General features: G+C 36.2%; 1 protein-coding gene across 1 annotated transcript in view; it reads left to right on the forward strand.

Moving 5' to 3' along the window:
- Positions 1-14,694, forward strand: part of wrn (WRN RecQ like helicase) — a 36,731-nt gene extending 22,037 nt beyond the window's left edge. Inside the window, exons 31-36 of the mRNA XM_073830066.1 lie at positions 388-519; positions 1,524-1,686; positions 2,454-2,590; positions 6,506-6,625; positions 7,757-7,894; positions 13,837-14,694. Of these exons, the coding sequence (XP_073686167.1) occupies positions 388-519; positions 1,524-1,686; positions 2,454-2,590; positions 6,506-6,625; positions 7,757-7,894; positions 13,837-13,950 (804 nt within the window). The 3' untranslated portion in view covers positions 13,951-14,694. The remainder of the gene's footprint in view (positions 1-387; positions 520-1,523; positions 1,687-2,453; positions 2,591-6,505; positions 6,626-7,756; positions 7,895-13,836) is intronic.
- Positions 14,695-24,111: the final 9,417 nt, after the last annotated feature.

Here is a 24,111-nt window from a genome sequence, read left to right on the forward strand (position 1 = left end):
CACATCCATTCAACACAGAACAGGTTTGGGCGCCTCATTTCTTTTATGAAAAGTTACTACCTAAAAACAAAATATCAAAGGACATAATGTTATGATATATAACATTTAAAAATGTTTTAATCAAATTGAATGGTGTCAGCTTTATTGTTGACTTGTTACTTGTTACTCTCTATGACTGCTGTGCAGTGAGATACACAGTAGCAGCTGAACAGCTTTTATTTGTCACAGTTGTTACTAGATCATCATCGAAACACCAGATCGACCGGTCCTCATCCAGGACCACATATCCAATTTATAGTAGATCTCACTGGCTCAGGGCTTATGGGTTGATATAGTGTTCAGTATAAAGTGTTGTACTGTTTGATAATGAGTTTTTCTGTGAATTAGGTGGATGATTCCTCCAGCTCCACTCCACCTGTCCAAACTGAGTCTAGCCATGAGTGCGGTTCTGTGGGTCAGTTTCTACCGGACAGTGTCTCTGTCACATACAGACTGTTTCAGATCGGGCACAAGAGCATGGTACAGCATTCTCCTCCTAATACTCACTTTTAGTGTGGTATCTGTCATGTTTTTTTTTTCATGCTATCTTATATGCAATTATGTAGAATTACACCATCTAGGCCTGTCATGACAAAAACTTTTTGTTGTGCTATTATATTGCCCCAGAAATATAATCATAAAATAACAGCATAATAATGCAAGAAGGTCTACACACCTTTAAATTATATTTTTATTTATATATATATATATATATATATATATATATATATATATATATATATATATTTATATACAGTACAGACCAAAAGTTTGGACACACCTTCTCTAATGAACTGTAGAATTTTTTTTTTTTCTAAAATTACAATTGATACACTATTTAACCTCAGATGCTCGTCTTGTCTTGCTCTGCCTAAACTCTGTTGTTTAAGATAGTTAGGGTATGTTGAAAAACTCCCATCTTATTTTCTCCCTCAACTTCAAAAATAATTTCAAAATCATCCTACATGCAAAGAAGATCAAACACCCTTTACAAAAAAGGTAAAACAGCAATGTGGGATGATATTGAAGTTGACGGACAAAATGTGATGGGAGTTTTTTGACATACCCTAACTGTCTTAAACCGGAAAAAGCAGAGTTCAGACAGAGCAAGACAAGCATTTGACGTTAAAACATATATAAATTGTAACTCAAAAAACAAAACAAAAAAATAACGTTAATTTCGCTAGATAAGACCCTTCTTTCTTGGCTGGAATCATTTACAACAGCATTTGGGATCGTTAAAAGCTGCATTTTTTTTTTTTTACTCCGGGCACCATAGAAGTCCACTATATGGAGAGAAATCCTGAAATGTTTTCCTCAAAAAACATAATTTCCTTACAACTGAAGAAAGAAAGACATAAACATCTTGGATGACTGTGAATTTTTGTTCTGGAAGTGAACTTCTCCTTTAAGGATGTCATTAAGCCAGTATATTTTGATCCTGAACCCGCAAATCATGTGTATGTATGTATTTTCTTCTGTAGAGGCAGGTAGCAGATGCTCGCAGTCTGCCCATGGCAGTGGTGGAGTCTCATCTGTTGCAGGCTCAGAAGATGGGCTGTGCTGTAGACACGGACAGAGCTGGACTCACAGCTTCCATCTACAAAACAATCAGAAAAAACATCCCCTCTCCTCCAGTCAGCTCAGGTTGGATGCATTTCACCAAAAACAATCCATCTCTTATCTATATCTGGCAATGTTGCGAGCTCAAGATTTGGTGATTTTGCTCAAAAGTCATGTGATGCTACTGAATTTAAATTAATAATTATTTAATTTACACTGTATTTTAAGGTGTCCTTGATACAGTGTAATTACACAATTACTGAGTAATGTTAATTAACAGCAGGAACGTACTATAGAGATAGGATTTCAGGTAAGTTCTGTGTAATTATCCATAATTTACTAATACTGTATTATAACATTATTATATAAATGTTAAAGCCTTTTCACACCAAAAGCCTCAGGCTTAGAGAAAAATAAATTAACGTCTGTACAGTAGACTGCAGAAGAAAAAAGAAAAAAGTTTTTACTTCTAAAAACTCTTTAGCAGTAAAAAAGGAAAACAAATGTTAGATTATCTTGAGAAATTTTTGCTTATTAGTATGGATGAATTGGATCATCGAAGGTCGGCAGCATAGACATCAGTTAATCAAAAGGGATTAAATACAGGATATTTGTGTTATTTAACATATTTAATTATTGCAGGATTGCATCATATTCTGAGTTGAATTTCACTGTTTTCATTCATTTTGAGGAATACTGTCTGTTTTTTTAGAGAGTGAGATGAATTAATGCATGTTCACATTTATTCTAGAACTAAAGAAACATCTTACTCACAATTTCTCCCAACACTGGTAACAAGGACACACTCATACGATCACTCATTCAGATCTGTCTGTTTTATTCCTGTTTAGATCTGAATGATTTTAAAGCAATCCGGTCTCGTGTTCCTGAAGATATCAGTAACTTCCTGCTCAGACTGGCGCTTTATGAACTCCAGAGAGAAGCGTCATCCGCAGCACATCTAGACATCACCTGGATAGAGCCGCCGGTGTGTTTCACTTCTGTTTTTTTAACTCCAGTAGAGCATTTAAAAAAATCATTTTGTATTATTTGATTTATTTAAAATAATATCTGCTAAAATGTACCAGCAGAGGTCAGCACAGTGCTGTCACTTGAAAACACTTCTGGATTTGTTTGTTTTTATTGGAGTAACTAGTACACTGCTAGCTGCTGACATTACTGATTTCACTATTAATAATTTATTTGTCCATTATTTATGTATAAAGGTTTATAATTTCTTTCCTCTTCCTCTGTGCTGAGCAGGATTTTTCATGGTGTCTGATGGCTTGTAATCAGATTCATGCAACCTAATAAAGTTTACTATAACGATTTTTACCGCCTGCCCTTAATGACAGGAAAAGGAAATGAGTATTATCTCAGAAATCATGTACTGGAAAAATTCAAGCTTTTAACAAAACAAAAGATTAAAATTAAAATGAATACCTGCCATCAGTGTTCAGATTCAGGAAACACAGTGAACTCAGAGTCTTCAGTGTAAAGTGATATAATTCATCTAAAACTTTTTTTTTTAATTGTTAGATATGCCGGTATATTGTTTCAGACACTAAATGGAATATTTTAATTTTGTATTAATTGTGTGCACAGAATGCCATGAAGCCCATTTCCGCCACTAAATAAAAAATAAAAAAAAGGTTATTGCGACTTATCTCACAATTGTGAGTTATAAAGTCAGAATTGTGAGATGTAAACTCACAATTCTAAGAAATAAAGTCACAACTGCATGATATAAACTCACAAGTGCAAGTTATAAAGTCAGAATTGCATGATATGAACTCACAATTGCAAGTTATATGCAAGATATGATATAAACTTGCAATTCTGATAAAGTCGTAATCGCGTGATATAAACTTTCAATTCTGAGAAATTAAGTCAAGTGTGATATAAACTCACAATTGTGAGTTATAAAGTCAGAATTGCATGATATGAACTCACTATTGCAAGTTATAAAGTCAGAATTGTGTGATATAAACTTTCAATTCTGAGAAATTAAGTCAAGTGTGTGATATAAAGTCAGAATTGCATGATATGAACTCACAACTGCAAGTTATATGCAAGATATGATATAAACTCACAATTCTAGGAAAATAAAGTCACAACTGCATGATATAAACTCACAAGTGCAAGTTATAAAGTCAGAATTGCATGATATGAACTCACTATTGCAAGTTATATGCAAGATATGATATAAACTTTCAATTCTGAGAAATTAAGTCAAGTGTGTGATATAAACTCACAATTGTGAGTTATAAAGTCAGAATTGTGTGATATAAACTTGTCTTTATTTTCTCCTCAGAACTGGACTTTATAACTCGCAATTGCTAGTTTATATCTTACAATTCTGTGAAAAAAAGGTCAGAATTGCAAAAAACAAACTCGCACTTGTGAGGAAAAAAAGTCAGAATTGCGAGTTTATATCTCGCAATTGTGAGTTTATATCCCGCAAATCAGACTTTATCTATCAAGTCTGACTTTATAACTTGCAACTGTGTGTTTATATCTCGCAATTCTGAGAAATAAAGTCGCAATCGCGTGACAAACTCACATTTGCGAATGATTAAGTCAGAATTGCATGATATAAACTCACAATTCTGAGAAATAAAGTCGCAATCGCATGATATAAACTTACAATTGCGAGTTATAAAGTCAAAATTTTGAGATATAAACTTGCAATTCTGAGAAATTAAGTCAGAAGTGTGTGACATAAACTCGCAGTTGTGGGTTCTAAAGTTAGAATTGCATGATATAAACTTGCAGTTGAAAATTATAAAGTCAGAATTGTGTGATATAAACTCACAATTATGTGAACAAGTCAAAACAGTCTTTTTTTTCTCCTCAGAACTGGACTTTATAACTTGCAATTGTGAGTTTATATCTTACAATTCTGTGCAAAAAAGTGAGAATTGTGAGATACAAACTCGCACTTGCAAGAAAAAAAGTGAGAATTGTATGTTTATATCTTGCAAATCTGACTTTATATCTAGCAAGTCTGACTTTATAACTTGCAACTGTGTGTTTATAGCTCACAGTTCTGAGAAACAAGTCAGAATTGCGAGATGTGACCTTGCAATTGCGAGAAAAAAAGTCAGAGTTTTGAAATAAAAAGTTGCAATTACCTTTTTTATTTTTTTATTCACTGGTGGAAATGGGCTTCCATAGAATGCAATTTTTTCTTATACATTCATATGTTTTAACCTGAAATCCTCACGCCATTGCAATTTGTCAGCTACCCGTTGACAGTTTACAGCCATGTCTAATGACATTGTTAAGTCTCTCAGTTTCCTGACATTACAAGATGAGGACTTTGACATAACATCTGCTGTGTCTTTCAGACTGATTACAGGGGTGATAGCGTTCCGGCACCACGCCGGATTTCCGGCGTACTGTGGCTGCGGGGAAAAAAAAAAATCAGGTTCGCGGATATTGATCTGTCATTTCTCTGAGATGTGCAGGTCAGAGAGCAGCTTGACGCTCAACGACTCAAACAAGTCACATTCTAGCCGATGAGCCAATCAGAAGTAGGGAAGGGGCGGGCCTTGTGTCTTTGTCAAATAGATTGATACAGGTTAAGGCAATGCTCCATGCGCGAAGGTGTTTTTAGCTCCCATACTGTACAATTGTCTCCTACTGGCAACTCAAACCGTAATTCATGGATATGTTTATGAAGCCAGGGGAAGACATTAAGGATTTCGATAAAGGCATATTTACAGGGCTCGCAAAATCGCTAGCCCGACGTCCCGGAGCTATTGGGTTTTCCAGTCGGGCTACCAACATTATTTGACCGGCTGCCCGACGGCTATCCTGAAGTAGAGGGCTCATGGGGTCCTTAAAACTCAATTTAGTTGTATCAAATTTAAGGCCATAAAAAGTGGTAAATATTTTAAATAGTAAAAGAAGAGGATTAATTATTTTAAGAGGTCTTACAGTTGGGGACGGAAAGACGAGAATCGCGATAGAGCTGGATTAAATTTTAAGAGGCAATGATTTCATTGAATAAATATGCTCACTGCACTTTCAAAGTCAAAACGCGGCACTGTTGTCTTTATATGAATGTATCTGAAGGGAAGCGACTGTCCTCAGAAACGTGTCGTTGGCATTTTCATTTCATGACTGATAAAACAGCGTTAATGCTGCTTTGCTTTCAGCCATTCTTAGGGAAACCGTAATATTTCAGCGCTCCTAAAGCGCCCCCTCGTGACATAGAATTAATTTGCACGTCCAAATTTTTAGCTGTTTTTGGTCAGATTATTGCAAATCTCGACCAATGTTTTTTATGCAAACACAGAGTTGTAAATGTGAAAGAAGTTAATGTGCTTTCTAAAAATCTAAACAATTAGGACATTGTTTTAAATAAATGTTATGCATTATATACTTGATTTATTCATTTTAATGGGATAAAGGCTGAAATGCCAATCTATAAGCTTTTTTTGTAAAAAAAAAAAAAAAAAAACCTTTATCTGACTGAACTGAACCAACAAGTTATGTGTTAAAAGTGCGTCGCATACATAGTACCTCCACCCCACTCACCTCGGGGGGCAAGGGAAAAAAAAGTTCAGGCTCAGGAATTTTTTCCACTATCAGGCCTGTGATTATGGCAGACCTACTTTATTTTCCTTAGCCATCATCCCTTCATGCCCGTCTCCAGATGTGGGATCATCCATTGGCTTTGGGAGCTGTAGTATTTTCTCGTCTCACTGAAGCCTTTACTAGATTTTGATTGCTTTACTGCTGATGTCTTGTAGGGAAAAAAATGTGTAGATGTTTTACGCAATAACTGCTTCCATGCTTGTGTAGGTTATGTTCTGTAAAGGTCACGGTAGCAGGTGGATGAGTTCCTGACAGTATGCAGGGATCAAATACTAACAGATGTGTGTCATCACTGTAGGATAAATCAGCGAATGCAGACAGACCTGCTGCTAAACCTGTGATTGAAGAGTCACAGCATGAGGCAGACGTCATGGACATGAGTGAAGATGAACTCTTTATCAGTATTCCCATGCCACAGGTGACTGACATCTGTCTGTCTCAAAATGCCAGTTATACAGTGAGTTTATCTGCATATATGCACACATTATTTCTGAAATCAGTGCATATGTGGATAGACTATAGATATTAGAGTTCTAATCTCTAGTCTTCCTACTGCACAAAAGTTTTTTTTTTTACTGTCTGTCCTTGTGAAGTCTGCTTCTTCTATATATTTATTTGTTGTTCAATTTCTACTTCGACTTCTATGGCTTCTGCTTCTTCAAAATTTGTTCTTCGACTTCTACTTCTATGGCTTCTTTCTTCAACTTTTTCCTTGACTTCTACTTCTTCGACTTCGACTTCTTTGGTTTTAACTTTGACTTCTTCTATGGCTTCTGCTTGTTTTTTTTTTTGTTTTTTTTACATCTTTGGCTTCTGCTTCTATTATTGTTTTGTTCGATTTTTATTTCGAATTCTTCTATGGCTTCTACTTTGACTTTGGCTTCTTTAATTAAATTTTTTTTTGTTCGATTTCTACTTTGACTTCTATGGCTTCTGCTTCTAATTTTTTTTTTTCTTCGACTTTTATGGCTTCTTTCTTTGACTTTTTCCTCGCCTTTTTCCTTTTTCTATGGCTTCTGCTTCAATTTAATTTTTTTCAATTTCTACATCGCATTCTATGGCTTCTGCTCCTTCGACATTTTCCTCGACTTCTACTTTTTTGACTTCGATGGCTTCTACTTATTCTGTTTTAGTGGAAATATTATTCCAATTTAAAATAGCTGTTTTCTGTGTGAATATATGTTAAACTATAATTTATTGCTGTGATCAAAGCTGACTTTTCAGCATCATTACTCCAGTCTTCAATTTCTACTTCATCGACTTCAATGGCTTCTGCTTCTTCTACTTTTTCCTTTACTTTTACTTTTTTGACAATTTTTTTTTTCTTTGACTTCTACTTTGACTTCTTCCATGGCTTCTACTTTTTCTATGGCTTCTGCTTCTTAGTTGTTTTTTTTCGACTACTACTTCTTCGACAGCTTCTGCTTCTTCGACTATTTCTATTGCTTCTTGAAGTCCTATATATGTCCATACACTGACTATTGTTTACTTTCTAAATGTTGCTCTAAATGTTAACCAGTGTTGAGTATATTTCTGTTGGTGTGTTCAGGGTTCCTGCTTAGGTGCTGATGTCCATCTGAAGTCATGTGACCCAGTTCCTCAGAGCAGTGGAATGGATCTAGCCTCCTGGAACCAGGATAACATAGATAAAGACACGCAAGATCTATTCAGCAATTCACCTGTGAAGGTATGATGTGTTCCTGCTAAGCTTTTGAAGAACTAGACTAATACATACTTTACTCAAACAAATAATTCAAAGAATAATACGCTACTGTGTATTAATTTTTAAAGAAATTATTGCTTCTTGGATACATTAAATTGACCAAAAGTAAAAATTGCAAAAAGATTCTATTCAAAGTGAATTTGAATGCTATTAAAGTGCTATGAAGTGCTTTTAAATCCTGTCTCACGGTTTCCACAAAAATATTAATCTGTTTTCAACGTTGATAATAATCTGAAATGTTTCTTGAGCAGCAAATCAGCATATTAAAATGATTTCTGTGATCATGTGAAACTGAAGACTGGAGTAATGATGCTGAAAATTCAGCTTTGATCACAGCAATAAATTACAGTTTAACATATATTCACACAGAAAACAGCTATTTTAAATTGGAATAATATTTCGTCTGTATTTTACCATCTTGACCTTATGTATGGTGAACAAATTGATGATGAATTTTGACTTTATATGCATTGGCAATAGAAAATGTACAAAGTAGGGATGCACCAAAATTAAAACACTGGGCCGAAGGCTGATTTTCTCCATTGCATAAATTAAATAGCCAATATTTGCTTTTTCCAGTTTTGTCTTGCTTTAGAAAGAAAAAAAATCAATTACAAAACAACAATTGTTTATTTAAATGAACAATTATTTAACACTAAACATTTTTTTACATTCTAGTAGACATTATAGCCTACCAACAAAGCACAATTTAACCTAAAATTAATAGTAAAGTGAGTAAAATAATATTCTTTGGCCATTTTTAAGACCCCCTTCTTGAATCCGATCAGCATTTTTCTAAGGTTTCTACTTGTTTTTGCAACGTTGAGTAATGTATCACAGACACATCTCATGAATCCTTTCATAAACAAAGTGTTGAGAGAGTGTAAATAAAAGATTGATTGTGCAGAATAGAGCTTTGTTGATTACAATAGAGATCATGAACTAAGATGAGTGACAGCTTTTAATGATTATTGAGGGAGTTTGTTAATGAGATATTGATTACAACAGTTAAATAAACAAGAAGTTATTATTGAGTGACTTACATTGTCTGACTATAACACTTTTGCCTGATTTTACTCTGTTTCGTCGTCAAAAATGGTCTGAAACAAGTCACAACTGAACCGCTGCGCATCTCCACTCAAACACAGCGGTGTTTCGTTCATGAATGAATGTGGATTTTTAAACGAGTCTAGTGAAATGATTAAATTCTTCATTCATAAAGACAGTCACTTTCTTTATTCCTGAATGAACCAGCGGTTTGAATGAATCAAATGAATGATATGATTCAGTAATTAAATCAGTGTCTTGCTGCCACCTGCTGGCAGATCTTTTCAGTTATTTAAATACAAATTAATTTAATTAATTTAATTTAATATTTCTGTATTAAAAATGTTATATTTAAAACATTAATCTCAACATGAATTTATGAATTTGATTGCATTCATGCCACCACTGAGCCTCATTAAACATATGAAAAGGATTAAAACCAAGGTAAATTCCCCTGTAAATCACTTTAAGGAGTCAAATATCACCTCGTGATGGGAAGGCTATCAAAATTTTTGATTATTGTTTAGAATGTGCTCCTGAAATTTTGACTGTGCTCCTAAATTTTTTAGGGTAGGAGCACAAGTGCTCCTAACAAGAAAAGTAAGCGTAGAGCCCTGTGTAAGTATCATTGTGACACATGGTTTAACTGTTTTTGATGAATGTGACACCTTCAGACTGCTAATCACATGATGTTAACAAGGAGATTTTTAGGCTGTAATCTGAATCCCGACCCTTGGTTTAGGTGTAACCCTGTCTGCTAGAGTCATTGAACATCAGACACCCTCCCCTGAAGTGATGAGCGCTGTGTGCTGCTTTAGCGTGAGCCAACTGTCTTTAACCTCTGCTTGACCTTTGACATGCGCTATTACCCGATACCTCCCCTTGTAAGCTCAAAGCCATTAAGGTCATAAGGTTGTGACCTGTGTCACTGCGCTTCACGTCTGATCTTCAGGAGAGTCCAGGAGGTGTGACGGGATGGAGTTGTCTTTATTGTCAAGATTTTATGCATTTGTTCAACATATTTTTTATAAAGACTAATATACTGTAGACTAATATATTGTATAATGTTAATGATATTAACATTTTCAAGTCTTTTCCAGTATAGCCTTTACTGTCTAGTGCGCGTCTTTCTGGCCTGTTAACGTGGAGATTAATGGTGATAGAAGCTTGTTTGAAGAACACGTCCATCATGGCTCTTTTGTCCTGCAGTGACACAAGCCTGTAGATCAATATGAGATCATTAGGGCGTCTCTAAACACACCCTTCCTCCTGATGTTCCCTTGCCCACTCTGAGCCGCACAAATGATTTAGCATGAAGACTGAACAGATTGCAAGACGGGGAGATAAGAAGAGCTGGCTGAACGGAAATGGAGTTTGAAGGGATGCATAAATGGCTTAAGAAGAATTGTGATGGAAGTCAATCCGATGGTGGGCAGTGCGGGGTTTTCCTCTGTTGATGCAGCTGTCTGCGTCATGTAAACCTTCACGCTCAGGATGTTCTCAGGGATGGCTGTAAGCCAACAATAGTTGGAGAGATGATGATTTTTGAAGCATCACATAGTGTTAACAAAAAATGGATTCATTTGGTCTTCATTTGCCCCCCCCCCCTCCCCCCCCTCCAAAAAAACCAGCATCATTCAATTTTGGTTAGTTTGGGAGTATTTATTTGATTGTTTGTTTACTTGTTTTTGTTTATGCATTCATATATAGTAGTCAGCATTTAAAGTGGATCAAAAAAAGTTCATCAAAGTTGTCCTAAGACAAGAACGGGTATTGTTTTGGTTTTAGGACAACTTTGATAAAAGGTTTTGATCTACTTCATTTGTTCAATTATTTACAGTCAAGACCAAAATTATTCATACCTCTGGCAAATTCTGACTTAAAGTTACTTTTTTGTTCAACCAGCAAGTTTTTTTTTGACCGGAATTGAAACAGGCTTCTCCCAAAAGTTAATAAGACGATGTACAAGAGGCATCATTGTGGAAAATTTTTTTTCTCATCTTTTATTTACATTTGAACAAAAAGTGGCATGTCCAAAATTATTCATACCCTTCTCAATAATCAATAGAAAAGCCTTTATTGGCTATTGCAGCAATCAAACGCTTCCTATAATTGCTGAGCAGCTTTTTGCATGTCTCCACTGGTATTTTTGCCAATTCATCTTTAGCAATGAGCTCCAACTCTTTCAGGTTGGAGGGTCTCCTTGCCATCAGCCTGATCTTTAGCTCCCTCCACAGATTCTCAATTGGATTTAAGTCAGGACTCTGGCTGGGTCACTGCAAAACGTTCAGATTCACTGCTCCCTACTCCCTTAGCACGGTATATCCGTTGAAGTGGACTTCGCTGACAATAATCGCTCATTTGGAATGCCCTGGAACGTCATCAAAGCAATTCAACGGCAGGGTCACGCATTTTATGATATAACATAAATAAATATTGTAATTTATTTTACTTTCAAATTTAAATACATATAAAATACATATAAACTTATGTATCTAATAAATATAGTCAAAATGTATATGTTTAGACCGTTAACAGATTGTAGTGGTCTTATCTCGCGCACTTTCTTTGCTACACGCAGCCTATCTTGTGATAACGTTAAATAAAACAAAATAAAACATGATAGAGCCTCACCTTGCCGGTTTTACTTTCATTCATACTATACAATATGCAAATGTAACATGAATCGCCATAACCATTCATAAACACTCTAATTTGTATAATAACAACAACATTTATTGCAACCGCTCCATTGCAGAGCCTTTAAAAAACTTCAACGGCTCTGCTCCATCGTTAGTTCTAATTGGTGATGCGGTGCGCAATGACAGTTGGGTAATTTTCCCCGTCCACTTCCTGTGAAGTGATGTACCGATGTTCCCTTATTCCCTATGCCGTTCGCAGTGCCCTTCGAACTGAACATGTTCGCTCCCTTCGTTTTGGAATCTCACTTAAGATGGTGGAATACCCTGTGAAGTCCACTTACGGTCGAATGGAACGCATCTCAAGTTTCTCTGCAGACTGCCTGATGTTGTTGTTGAGAATTTTGATGTATTGCTCCTTTTTCATGGTGCCGTTTACTGTGATTAGGTTCCCTGGTCCACCGGCTGAAAAACACCCCCAAAACATTAGGTTCCCAGCACCATGTTTGACAGTGGGGATGGTGTTCTTAGGGTTGAAGCCTTCTCCTTTTTCACGCCAAATGAAGGCTACATCATTGTGGCCAAACAATTCAATTTTTGTTTCATCTGACCATAAAACAGAAGACCAGAAGTCGTCGTCTTTGTCCAGATGAGCATTTGCAAAGACCAAGCTGGCGTTTGTGTGCCTTATCTGGAGAAGTGGTGTCCTCCTTGGTCTGTGTCCGTGGAACCCAGCGGTGTTCAGTGTCCGTTGGACTGTCTGCCTTGAGATGTAGCCACCAGCAGAGCCCAGATTCATCACCTTGATGGTGATCCTTGATTCTTTTTTACCTCTCTCACTATCCTCCTGGCCAGCACTGGTGTCACTTTTGGCTTCCGACCACATCCTCTGAGATTTTTCACAGTGCGGAACGTCTTGTATTTTTAAATAATACTTTGCACTGTAGCCACTGGAACTTCAAATCATTTAGATATGGTCTTATAGCCCTTTCCTGTCTACAAACCAACAGCAGAGAGCTTCTGTTTTTGACCTGTTGAGTTGATTAAAACAGCTGTTCCCAATGAATCAGGGTAATTAGGATGCTTTAGAACAGCTTGGACTATTTGGAATGATATAGAACTTTGTATTTTCCCATAGACTGTGACAGTTTGCAAAGGGTATGAATCATTTTGGACTTTTTGTTCAAATGTAAATAAAGCTGAGAAATATTTTTTTCCACAATGATGCCTCTTGTATATCGTCTTATTATCTTTTGGGAGAAGCCTGTGTCATTTCCGGTCAAAAACTTGCTGGTTGAATAAAAGTAACTTTAAGTCAGAATTTGCCAGGGGTATGAAAATTTCGGGCTTGACTGTATATAGCGCTTTTACCAATACAGATTGTGTCAAAGCAGCTTTACAGTAGGAAATTATACCATTATAGAATTGGATTAAATTCAGTATTTGCTTGCATTCATTTTACCTTACGAGTATCCTTAAAAATGGATGTTATTAACTTTTTAAATTTCACATTTAAAAATATAGAGTGTATTAGGGATGTGACAAGATCTCATGTAAAATACTATTTGTTTAGACTCTAAACACTATCTGTTGTAATGCTTAAATTATCATAAAGTATTCATGGGCTAAACAGTGTTTGAGCAAGTTTGTTCCTCTAGTCTCTGTAAAAAAAGAAGTTTTTTTTTGTTTTTTTCACAGTAAGTGCAAATAGCCCGCCTTTTTGTTGTTGTTGTTTTTGTTGTTGTTGTTGTTGTGGCATAGAAGGTAAAAAGCATGCCCCAGACATTTTTGATGCGATCGACTCAGGCTTGAATGTGCCTTTCTCCCTTTTCAAATCTCGCATCACATCGAAAAAGGCATTTATATTCAATAAAAATTAAGGAAATAATCGAAAAGTTGAAAATAAGTTATTGGGTAGGGTTAGGGTAGGTGTAGGGAGGGCTTTATTGTCAGAATAATTTTAATTACAATTATTATTTATATTCAATATTATAATCAGTTTTAAATTCAGGTATGCCAAAATCAGTAAAAAAAAAATCCAAAATATGCTAAAGAGCTTAAGAGGTTAATAGTGAGAATTACTCTCCAAAGTACTGATTATTTTTATCTCACATCTTTTAAACTGGTCAGTGGAGGAAACTGAAAATGTACTTGATATTAGCTTTTAAAAAAAATACCTTAAGAGTAAACTAACCACAGACTGATTCTCTGTTTCCACAGACTGAGAGTCAGCCTACAAAGAGAAAACTCCCTGATTGGACTGAAGGACCAAACACCTCAGTAACTGCTGCTACTCAGAAGAAAACCAAAAAGAAGAAAGGACTTTTCAGTTGACTTTTATAAAGCTGCATAGTGTACATTTTGATATTTTGTACAAGGTTTCAAATTATTTTTGTTCATGGTCATGAACACTGATAGATATGCCCTAATTCTACAAGAGCGTCTCGATATTTTTCTGTATTTGTTCTCAAGGCTCCCATTGTCAGTAGCTTGTCTGCCACCAGCTTGAACTGGTGTATTTTCATATTTCTTACAGGCTCAGACACTAGTTAGGAAATCTTTCTAGATTTGCGCATATCAAGTTTCTGCTTCCGTGAGTGGCCTGGAGCTGTATGCTACTGGCTTCCACCTGTCGCTGTAGAAACACTGTTCCCAGAATCCCACACAACTCCCAGACCTCAAAAAAATGTGGACATTTATGAAGCAAGGCGGGGACTTTTTTGAATTAGTACATTCCTGAGTGTTTAAAAATGAAATAATTGACCAGAGACATTATTAGTTTGATATATGAGAATGTTTATTGCCACCTGTAGTTAATACAGTAGTTAATACAGTATTGGTGAAATTTCAGTTGAATCTTTTGGTGTTCAAGGTGACACAGGGATTATGCTATATATTTATTTTACTTATACTTGCTCTAACTGTAGCAACATATTCAGAGAGCAGTATGTGTGTGCCGGCCCTGTAAAAGTTTATTTACCAGGCAGGAGTAAGCACAGGCTTTTATTGTCTATTCCACTTCTGTTTTTTTGCCACTGTGTTCCCCACAATGCTAAATACCCACATAACAACAGAGCCTTAAAGAACACCGCTTACTGTCATCATCATCGCCCTCAAAACCTGTCAGTTTTGCTTTGGCAAGACGTTCTGCCTTCTCCTGAGCACCTCTTCTCTGAGTCCACCTCTATCCAGCCTCAGTTGTGCCACAGTGAAGTGTCAACACAAATGAACGGTTTTAGCACACCTGACCAATTTTGTGTCTGTAGCCATTTCTAACCAGTGTAAATCACTGTTTTGTATAAAAATGTAACAGTAATAATAAAATAATTAAAGAAATGTAACTACCCGATTCTGGGGAAAAATTCAGTGTCATGAGTCATGATTCAGCATAGTCAGATCTGAACAGGGTTCCCACGCGTAATGGGAAAACCTGGAAAATTGATGACTTATTTTCTAGTCCTGAAAACATGAAAAATGAGAGAAAATGTCCTGGAAAATTAGTATTTAAAAAAAAAAAAGGAAATATAGCTGCAAGCAGCAATTACGGGGCCAAGCACATGAGCTAAGGATAGCATGGCACACCAGACCAACTGCAACAATGAGTAAATTTTAAGATGATTTTAGTCAAAATGACAGAAAAATAACGTAGAACTCCCTAGTAATATGATTTAATGGCTTATTATGTTTAACCAACAGTTGGCGCTGTTATCAAATCGATGTGGTGTGTTTAGTGTGAGGTGACAAAGGCACACACAAAGTTTGGTGTCATTATGTCAAAGCTTTGCAGAGATACAGCCTCAGAGTCATTTTGGCAATAAGCCTGAAATTTGTAGAGGCGCTGTATGTTTCACTTTTTGACAGGATAATCTGAAGATGATCTGACGTGATCTTGGTGAAAATCAGACTAATGGTCTAGGAAGAGTTCGAAAAAGTAGGCTTTCGACAAAGTTTCGGCGAAGTTTGGCCAATTTTGGCATAATTGGTATCAATGTTCTCGACATGACCCAAGGAATATTTTGAGACTTTTGTTATAATTAGCCATTTTCATCAGAAGTTATTAGCATTTTTTTAATTTCCACCAAACTTTTTGAGTACTGTCAGGGCATGGTGCTGAAGACACAGCAAATTTCGTAATGACATATCAATGCGTTCGTAAAATATAGTATTTTATGAAAAAATTCAAAATGGCTGATGCCAAAAATGGGAAAATTGATATTGTTTGACTTGGCATGCTCCTCCGAATCTAACGACAGCAGTTTCAAGATTTTTGACTAAACCATTGAGAAGTTATAAGCAAAAATAGTAGGTTTTCATATCTCCTGACCACTAGGTGGCACTGTGCCGAAACACTGCAAGTAACCTCAGGTCATGCTTGTTATAACACACAGCACGTTTGGTCTCAATATGCCAAACCGTTGTGGAGACATAGGCTGTATCCGAAATCGTCCCCTATACCCTCATTCACTATTCCCTACATTAGTCCACTCATACAGTCCACTTGAAGGAGCGAATGAAAACGAGTGAGTGAATTCGGACACTAAGTGCACCGGAAAGACTGCTGCTTTTGCATAGTTTGCTTGCTGTTTAATAATAATTTGAAACAGCCAGTTCCAGTAGCAAAATTAAAGGATTTGTCACAGAAATTATGTATAAACCCTAGTTAAACAATTTAATAATCAATTTACAATAAATTTGTACCTGTGTTGTATTATGCTGGCTGTATTACACCATGGACGAGCGCGTTGTAAAATGAATGGATGGATGATTTAGCTGCGGCGCCATCCTCTGGCGAGACGTGGGGATTCATTCAGCGCGCGACATCCACTATGGTTTCGGACACCACTAAAAATGGCTGTCTCCTCAAATAGTGCCCTATTTAAGGGTATAGGGGGCGATTTCGGATACAGCCATAGCCTCACATCCATTTTTGCGTGCTTTTTGTAGAATTGTTTGCCAGCATGGTCTGAAGGTGATCTGAGCCAATTTTGGAGAAAATCAGACAAACTTTCATGGACGAGTTCGAAAAAGTAAGTTTTATGAACTATTAACAACTGAAAAAAACTAAACCTTACCATTTTTGAATTTTGGACTCGGCATGACCAAAGGATTCAGAGAAAAAAAGAATTTTGATTTTGTGCCTTACGGTCCAAAATTTATTAGCATAAAGAAAGTGAAATTTTGGAGAAGTGGTGGCGCTAGAGAGTTTGAGTTAGAGACTCCAAACTTGCGATGGTTAATGTTGAGACTGTCCTCTATCAGTGTGCCAAATTATACAACTTTCCCTCAAGCGGTTCTATGGGCTGCCATAGACTCAAGAGCGGAAGAAACGGAAGAAAAAGAAAAATGCCTTTGGTGCTTGGCCCCTAATTGTGTTCTCCTTTAGCCAAGCCTGAAACAAATAATGCTAGTAGTAGAAAATGTTTTCTGCCATAAATCGTAACTGGCCAGTTTCTACTCCAGACGCACAATAAGCAATCAGCTCTTTTGTTTTATTTCAGCTGATCTCTGTTCCAGAATTGCACACAAACTGTATGCAAGTATTTTCCAAAATGTCATTTGTGTATAAATATTACGAAGTCTGTAACAGGACATTGACAAAGCTCAGAGATGCTAAAGATGAACAGAAAGATGAGAAAATTCTGGCAAAGCAAGCTCACTTTTCACAATGCGCAAAATATTGGAAGAAAATCCATAAAATTTAATTGGGGGTTGTTTATATGAATGTACCTCTGAGAGGAAGTCAGAAAAGCTTAGGTGGTATTTTCTTTTTATCTTGCCACTGTATTATCTATATTAAAGTAGTATTTAGGCACAGTGCTGCTTTATTTACAGCGGTAACCAGGGAAATGCAGTATCGCTGCTGTTCCATAAGCGCCACCTGCTGTCAGAGAAGGAAGTTGCACTCAATCAACCAGTGTGCTGTTTTTGTTTACTGCAGATATTTTTTTATGTAATATCGAAAATAATATCACCGTTATTAAAAAAACATAATATTGCGAAATACATTGATATTAAATTATTGTCCAGCCCTATTGTGATTAAAATGCAGTGGTTACCTCTAACTTTAAAATGCTACAGAAAGTTTGCCCTGTAATAGAGCAAAAAACATCTTGTTCATGTAGTCATATTTTCATTCTATCTTGCCTCTTGCTTAATAAAACTGGTTACTGGTAGTACCAGAACTCAATTCAGTACTCACTGATGGCTGCTGCTTTCAAACATTTCCACTTGAAAATGTCCTGGAAAATGATCCCCGAAAAAAGAGTGGGAACCCTGCTGAAGGATCAAGGAGAAACACTATCTGCACCTTTAAGGGTTACAGCTCACTCCTCTATATAATTTTTAATGTACACTAACATTTCATACATATTGGGTAGAAGTTCACTGCAGATAAAACTACAGATTATCTAAGGACTTTGTCAGTGCATGGCACTAGTCGTTCATGGGACTTCCTAGTTCTCTAATGTCAAGTTATATTTATTTGTGTAGCACTTTTTACAAAACACATTGTTTCAAAACAGTTATACAGAAAACCATAATGTTTATATCATTGTAATACCATCATGCCTCATAGTTGCATGTAGCAGATTAGAGCTGAGCATTAATATAGCTTACATTTTGCATTAATACAAGCAGTTGAGATTTCCTACCTTTTTATCATTTGAAGAACCTTCATTCGCCACAAAGGACCTTTTGAACCTCTTTATGGAACCATTTAGACCATTTAAAAAAGGTTCTTCTATGGCATCGTGAAGCACCTTTATTTTTCAGAGTGTGACTGTACATACAGTAACTCATGCAATATATACTAAGAAAGAGCTGGTTCTTTGACTGAATGGATCTTTGTGGAACCAAAAGTGATTCTTCTATGGTATCACCGTGAAGAACCTTTCAAAGCACCTTTATTTTTACGAGTGCATGTGAAAAAGTCAGGACTCTCTATTGAAATTCATGGTTTTCTGTATCAGGACATAACTAAAAAGTTATCTGGTCCTTGGCAGGTCTTAAACTGCAATAACTTAAAGTAAACATTTTCTGTGTGACTTTATCAGTCTCTCACATCGTTCTGGAGGAATTTTGGCCCACTCTACTTTACAATGTTGCTCCAGTTTCTTGAGATTTGTGGGCATATGTTTATGTGCAGCTCTTGCCACAGTTAGGACGAGGTCTGGACTTTGCAACCACTTGATTCTTTTCTTTTCGACTGTTCTGTTGTAGATTTGCTGGTGTGCTTGGGATCATTGTCCTGTTGCATGACCCAATTTTGGCCCAACTTTTTTCACTCTAGAGTACTTTGGTATACAGAGGAGTTCATGAATTTAGTTGACTGAATGACTGTGAGGTGCCCAGGTCCCGTGGCTACAAAACAAGCCCAAAATCATCAGCCCTCCACCAGCATGTGTGACTTTTAGTGTGAAGTGTCTGTGCTGATGTGCTCTTTACCAAACTTGGCACTGTGCATTATGGCCAAACATCTCCACTTTGGTCTCGTCTGTTTAAAAGACATTGTTCTAGAAGTCTTCTGGTTTGTTTAGATGCAACTTGGCAAACCGAAACCATGCTGCCATGTTTTTTTGTTTTTTTTTTTTTAGATAGAAGAGGTTTTCTTCTGGCAAGCCTTTCAAACATGCCATACTTGTCCCATATTTTTCTAATTGTACTGTCATGAACTTTATCATTTAACATGTTAACTGAGAAGAGTCTACAGAGTCTGCAGTGACGTTCTTGGGTTTTCTGCCATTTCTCTGAGCTTTGCACATTCTGATATTAGGGTGAATTTGCTGGGACATCCACTCATGGTAGGATTGGTGTTTGTTTTGAATGTCTTCCACTTGTGAATAAACTTCCTCACTGTAAAGTGATGTTTGGCTCTATTACAGATTGTTGGCAGAAACAATTGCTTCTTCAAAATCATTGCTGGTGTCTTTTCTCTTTGGCACTGCGTTAAAAACCCCTAAGGGCTTCAGAGCGGCAAACTGCCTAAACTTTAGCTTTTTTAGAGGTGCTCACTCCAATTTTCCAATGTTAACATTAAGGGTGTCCTAATTTTGTCACACGTGGCTTTTCCATTTTGGCTTTATTTCCGTTAAATAAATAATGACAGTGTGTGATATGTCATGTGTTGTTGTTAATCTGAGATTTGAAGTTTTTAAGACCTGGCAAGAACCAGATATTTTTTCATTATGTCCTGATATGGAAAATCATGGAATTTAATAGAGTGTCTTAACTTTTTCACATAACTGTATGCGGATAAATCTGGACATATATCTCAAACTTTATATAAAGGGCTGGTGGTAATATAGTACCGTTTTGCAGTGATATAAACAGTAGAGCATGTTCATTTCCCATCGTGTGCACATCTGAACATCTTTATAAAATGTGATCACAGATTATATCCACCTTTTTCTTTCCACAAGTGGGGATTTTATGGGTCTGGCTTCTGGTCACATCCGCATCCAGCTATTTTTAGCTGTACAAAGCAGTTTGTTTTGCCGCTTAATATTGCAAATTAGTGTGTCTTACCATATTATTTTAATGTATTATCTTAATTATGAGCACACTAGTTTGTTATTTCCCTATAGCAGCTAATGAACTGGAAGTCTCACCCATAGGCTTACTTAAAAAAGTGGATATTGCTGACAAAGACATTCTGATTCGACAATAAATTTTTATTTTTGTCTCTAAAAAAACTTGCATTCTGCTCTTGGAGAGGGTGGTCATGATCTACAGCCGTTTAACAATATACAATTTGGCGAAAACTGCAAAAAAATCCCAAAACGTTTTCAATATGAACGCTAAACGGCTCATTGCAAGAACCATCAATGTATTTTACAAACAAATCATGCAGAACTTCTCTGTCCTGGCCTCCACTCAAGATGGGAGATGTTTGAGCTCTACTGCCATAGTCTTCATTCCTATTGCTTGTTGCTCCCCTTTTGCATAATAAAGTTATGAATTCGCTGGACACGCCTACATCCTGTCACTGTAGCTCTTGTGGAAAAATACAGTTCTGTTCCATTTCACTCCATGAGAGTTTGTATCTAGATGTAAGTCTTTTTCATGCATTTGATTCTTGTCATCAGTGATGCTTTTTGTCCTGTCACAAAGGTAAGACAATAAATTCATTGGTGAGCTTCAAATATTAATCGGTGCAAAATTGTAGAATTTAATATATCAAACATATAAATACTTTATTGTACTTTCTTGCTTTATTGTACTCATAAAATACTTCTTGGTTAAGTGGATGTGTGTGTGCCTTTTAGAGACCAAATAGGCAATTTTACCCTAAGCATTATTGCTTAATAGGACACTAAGACAACATCTCAGCTGCCCAAGCTTTCGGATAAAGCCTGTTTTTAATGACTTATATGACTTATATTTTTGTCCTAATAACTACATACTCTGATCCTCCGCATGTGGCAGGTGTACCAGAAGAGCTTAGATGCCAGACTTGACAGAAACACTGTGGACAGTGGTGATGCACCATCTCTCAGATCACTGTGGTTTGCTGGAACTGTGGCCCAATTCAACAAACATACAGTGCTTTTAGCACCAGTTAGTGTTAGTGAAAAGTTGGGAACTATTCTTTCTAGATTTTTTTAGTGACCGTGCTTCAATGTCGTCAGTGTCAGTTTTGGAATCAAAATTTGGTGGCTCCACTGGGAAGGGCACACTAAAGAGAACAGGCTTTTTTCTCCTCTGTTGTGCTCCTATGTTCTTACGTATTTATTTAGTGTCTAATCACTGTGATTGTAATAATTTGTGTTATATGAAAGTGTACATAAGAAGGGTGCCAAGGAATGTATGTGCAGTGTGTTTTAAAGAGTTTTTAAAGTTTTGACATCAATCCTATAATTTGGGCTGCACGATAAATCGCATGCGATTCTCATGCGTATCTCATCAGTAAAGCCAGTTCTGTGATTAGTATCAAATCAGTTCAGTTCAGTTCAAGTAGCTTTATTGGCATGACATTTGTTACAGTATTGCCAAAGCATTTTATATACAGAGTATAATAACATCAAGTTAATAAAACAGACAATAAATTAGAGAAAATATATTAAATTAAATACAATAAATAAACATAAAAACAGCAGACAGTATTTCTAATATTGATTATAATAATGACAAATATATAGTGAACAATATTTGAAATTAAATATAAATAATTAACCATTTCGTATGGTGCGTATAGTATATACATATTTTGCAGCTAGTTTGACTGCCACCTCATGCTCTCCGAGTATATAATGTAATTTCTCCGAGTCATTTAGAGACAAAAATGAACAATTCAATGTTTCAAATTGTGGAAAGAAGATTTGCCTTGTAGTGGTGTATTTGGGGCAGACAAGAAGAAAGTGTTTCTCATCCTCTATTTGACTCAAGTTACAGTGTTTACACATTCGCTGTTCTCTAGGAATCCATGTATTATTGTGTCTTCCTTTTTCTATTTCTAATTCATGGTCACTGAGTCGATATTTTGTAAGAATTTGCCTTTCTTTGATCTGTTTAATTGATAAGTAATCTGCCAATTTGGTGGTTCTGTTTAGGGCCGAATAACACTGGAGTTTGGTTTGGAGATTAAATTCATTTTTTAATTTTTCATCATAATTATACTTTAGATCTTTGTCAATTTCTTTATGGATGTTAGGGTTGTGGTTGGAGTCAGACTCAGCTTGAGTTTTATTTATTAGTTGGAGGACGAGTGTATTTAGAGGATGAGACACTGTGGGGGATTCATTGGCAAGAAGGGCTTTATATTGAAGAGAGTTGGTGTCAGATTGAGTCAGGTGATGCCAGAATTAAATAGCTCTTTTTCTCATTTCAATGTGTAAGGGGTATAAGCCCAGTTCAGCTCTGCAGGCATTGCTAGAAGTGCTTCTGTTTACCATTAGTATGTTTTTTGCAAATTCCAATTGTGTTTTTTCTATTAAACTTTTATCCCAATTTTCAAACTTTAATACTGGTCCCCAAATTTCACTCCCGTACAGTAGAATTGGTTTAATGATTGCTTGATATAATTTAATCCATGTTCTAACTGGTAGTTTTAATTGTCCAAATCGTGATTTTATGGCATAAAATGCCCTCCTGGCCTTCTCATGCAAGGCCTTCACAGCCAGACTGAAGCTGCCAGATGCTGAGATCTCAATACCCAGGTAAGTGTAGCTGGTGCTGTGCTCTAGGACTTCCCCTCCGTAATAGAACTGGTATCTGTTTCCCTGAGACCTGAGACCTTGAAATCCTTGTCCAAAAGCTTGTCTGTGCTCTACGGCTCGGTGTTTTAAATGCCGCGCCATCTGAATGCACGTGATGGAGATTTACTAATCACAGAACCGGCTTTACTGATGAGATACGCATTACAATGGCATGCGATTTATCGCGCAGCACTACCTATAATTCAGCATTTTTGGAAACTCACCAGGCAGGGCCACTTGGAGTTCACAGAAGGTAATCTTGGATCAGACGAGCTGGGCCACATCCAAATACACATTTCAGTCAGTTTTTCCAGCTGAATATAGAGAAGTCTATGAACTACAATGATCATAGATTTGGACTGGTATGTGCTACCACACACACACACACACACACACACACACACACACACACACACACACACACACACACACAAAGTAAGTAAGTAGTAAGTTAATTTACTTCATTTTTATTTGGCAAGTTTTTGCGCACACATTTTTAAAGTAAAATTTAAATATGGAATTATGTAAAATTTACTTACCTAAGTTAAGTCAAATTAGCAAAGGAAATAAGTACATTTTACGTGTACAGAGTTTGATGAGTCATTTCTACTTAATTATTTGAAGTTTACCCTACAGTCCTCAGGTACAATTCAATAAACTTTACTCAAACATCATAGCACTGAAAAAAAAAATGCCATTAAAGCATGTGGTTCTCTTACAAACATGTAGGTAAGCAAGTAGACGGCTCCTTACTGTTTTTAGGGTTATATGTTGACTCAGTTACTAACCAAATGAACACAGAGAACTCAATACTTGGCACATGATACACAATGACAGCAACAATCAGTGAATAGTTTTTGAGTATGAATGGATCATTTTGAGTAGAAGATAAACTAGATGTTATAAAACCGCAAGTTACTTAACATAACAACAAAAGCAACAATAAAACAGTGTAAATACATCTCAATAACTGCAAAAAATGTAACCTCCTTAATTATTCATGCCCTAGTGCTTGATGGGAACAACCAAATCATTTACTTAATCTTTGTAAAACTAACAAACAAAAGTAAAATATACTTATAAGTTGAAATTTTAAATTCTACAAGTGTAAATTGAGTAGGCTACTAATATTGAATTTACTTTTTTGTTAATTCTTGCCTGAACTAAATTATTTAATGCAGAAATTTAATTTTTTTTTTTTATTATTTACTCCACAACTAATCATTTAAAACATTTCTCAGATCAAGAGTAGGCCTTTTTTTCTTTTTAGAAATGTCAGATCGCTGTCATGTGTTGTATACAG

This window comes from Garra rufa, chromosome 23 (genome assembly GCF_049309525.1).
Source record: "Garra rufa chromosome 23, GarRuf1.0, whole genome shotgun sequence".
Classification (NCBI taxonomy): Eukaryota; Metazoa; Chordata; class Actinopteri; order Cypriniformes; family Cyprinidae; genus Garra; species Garra rufa.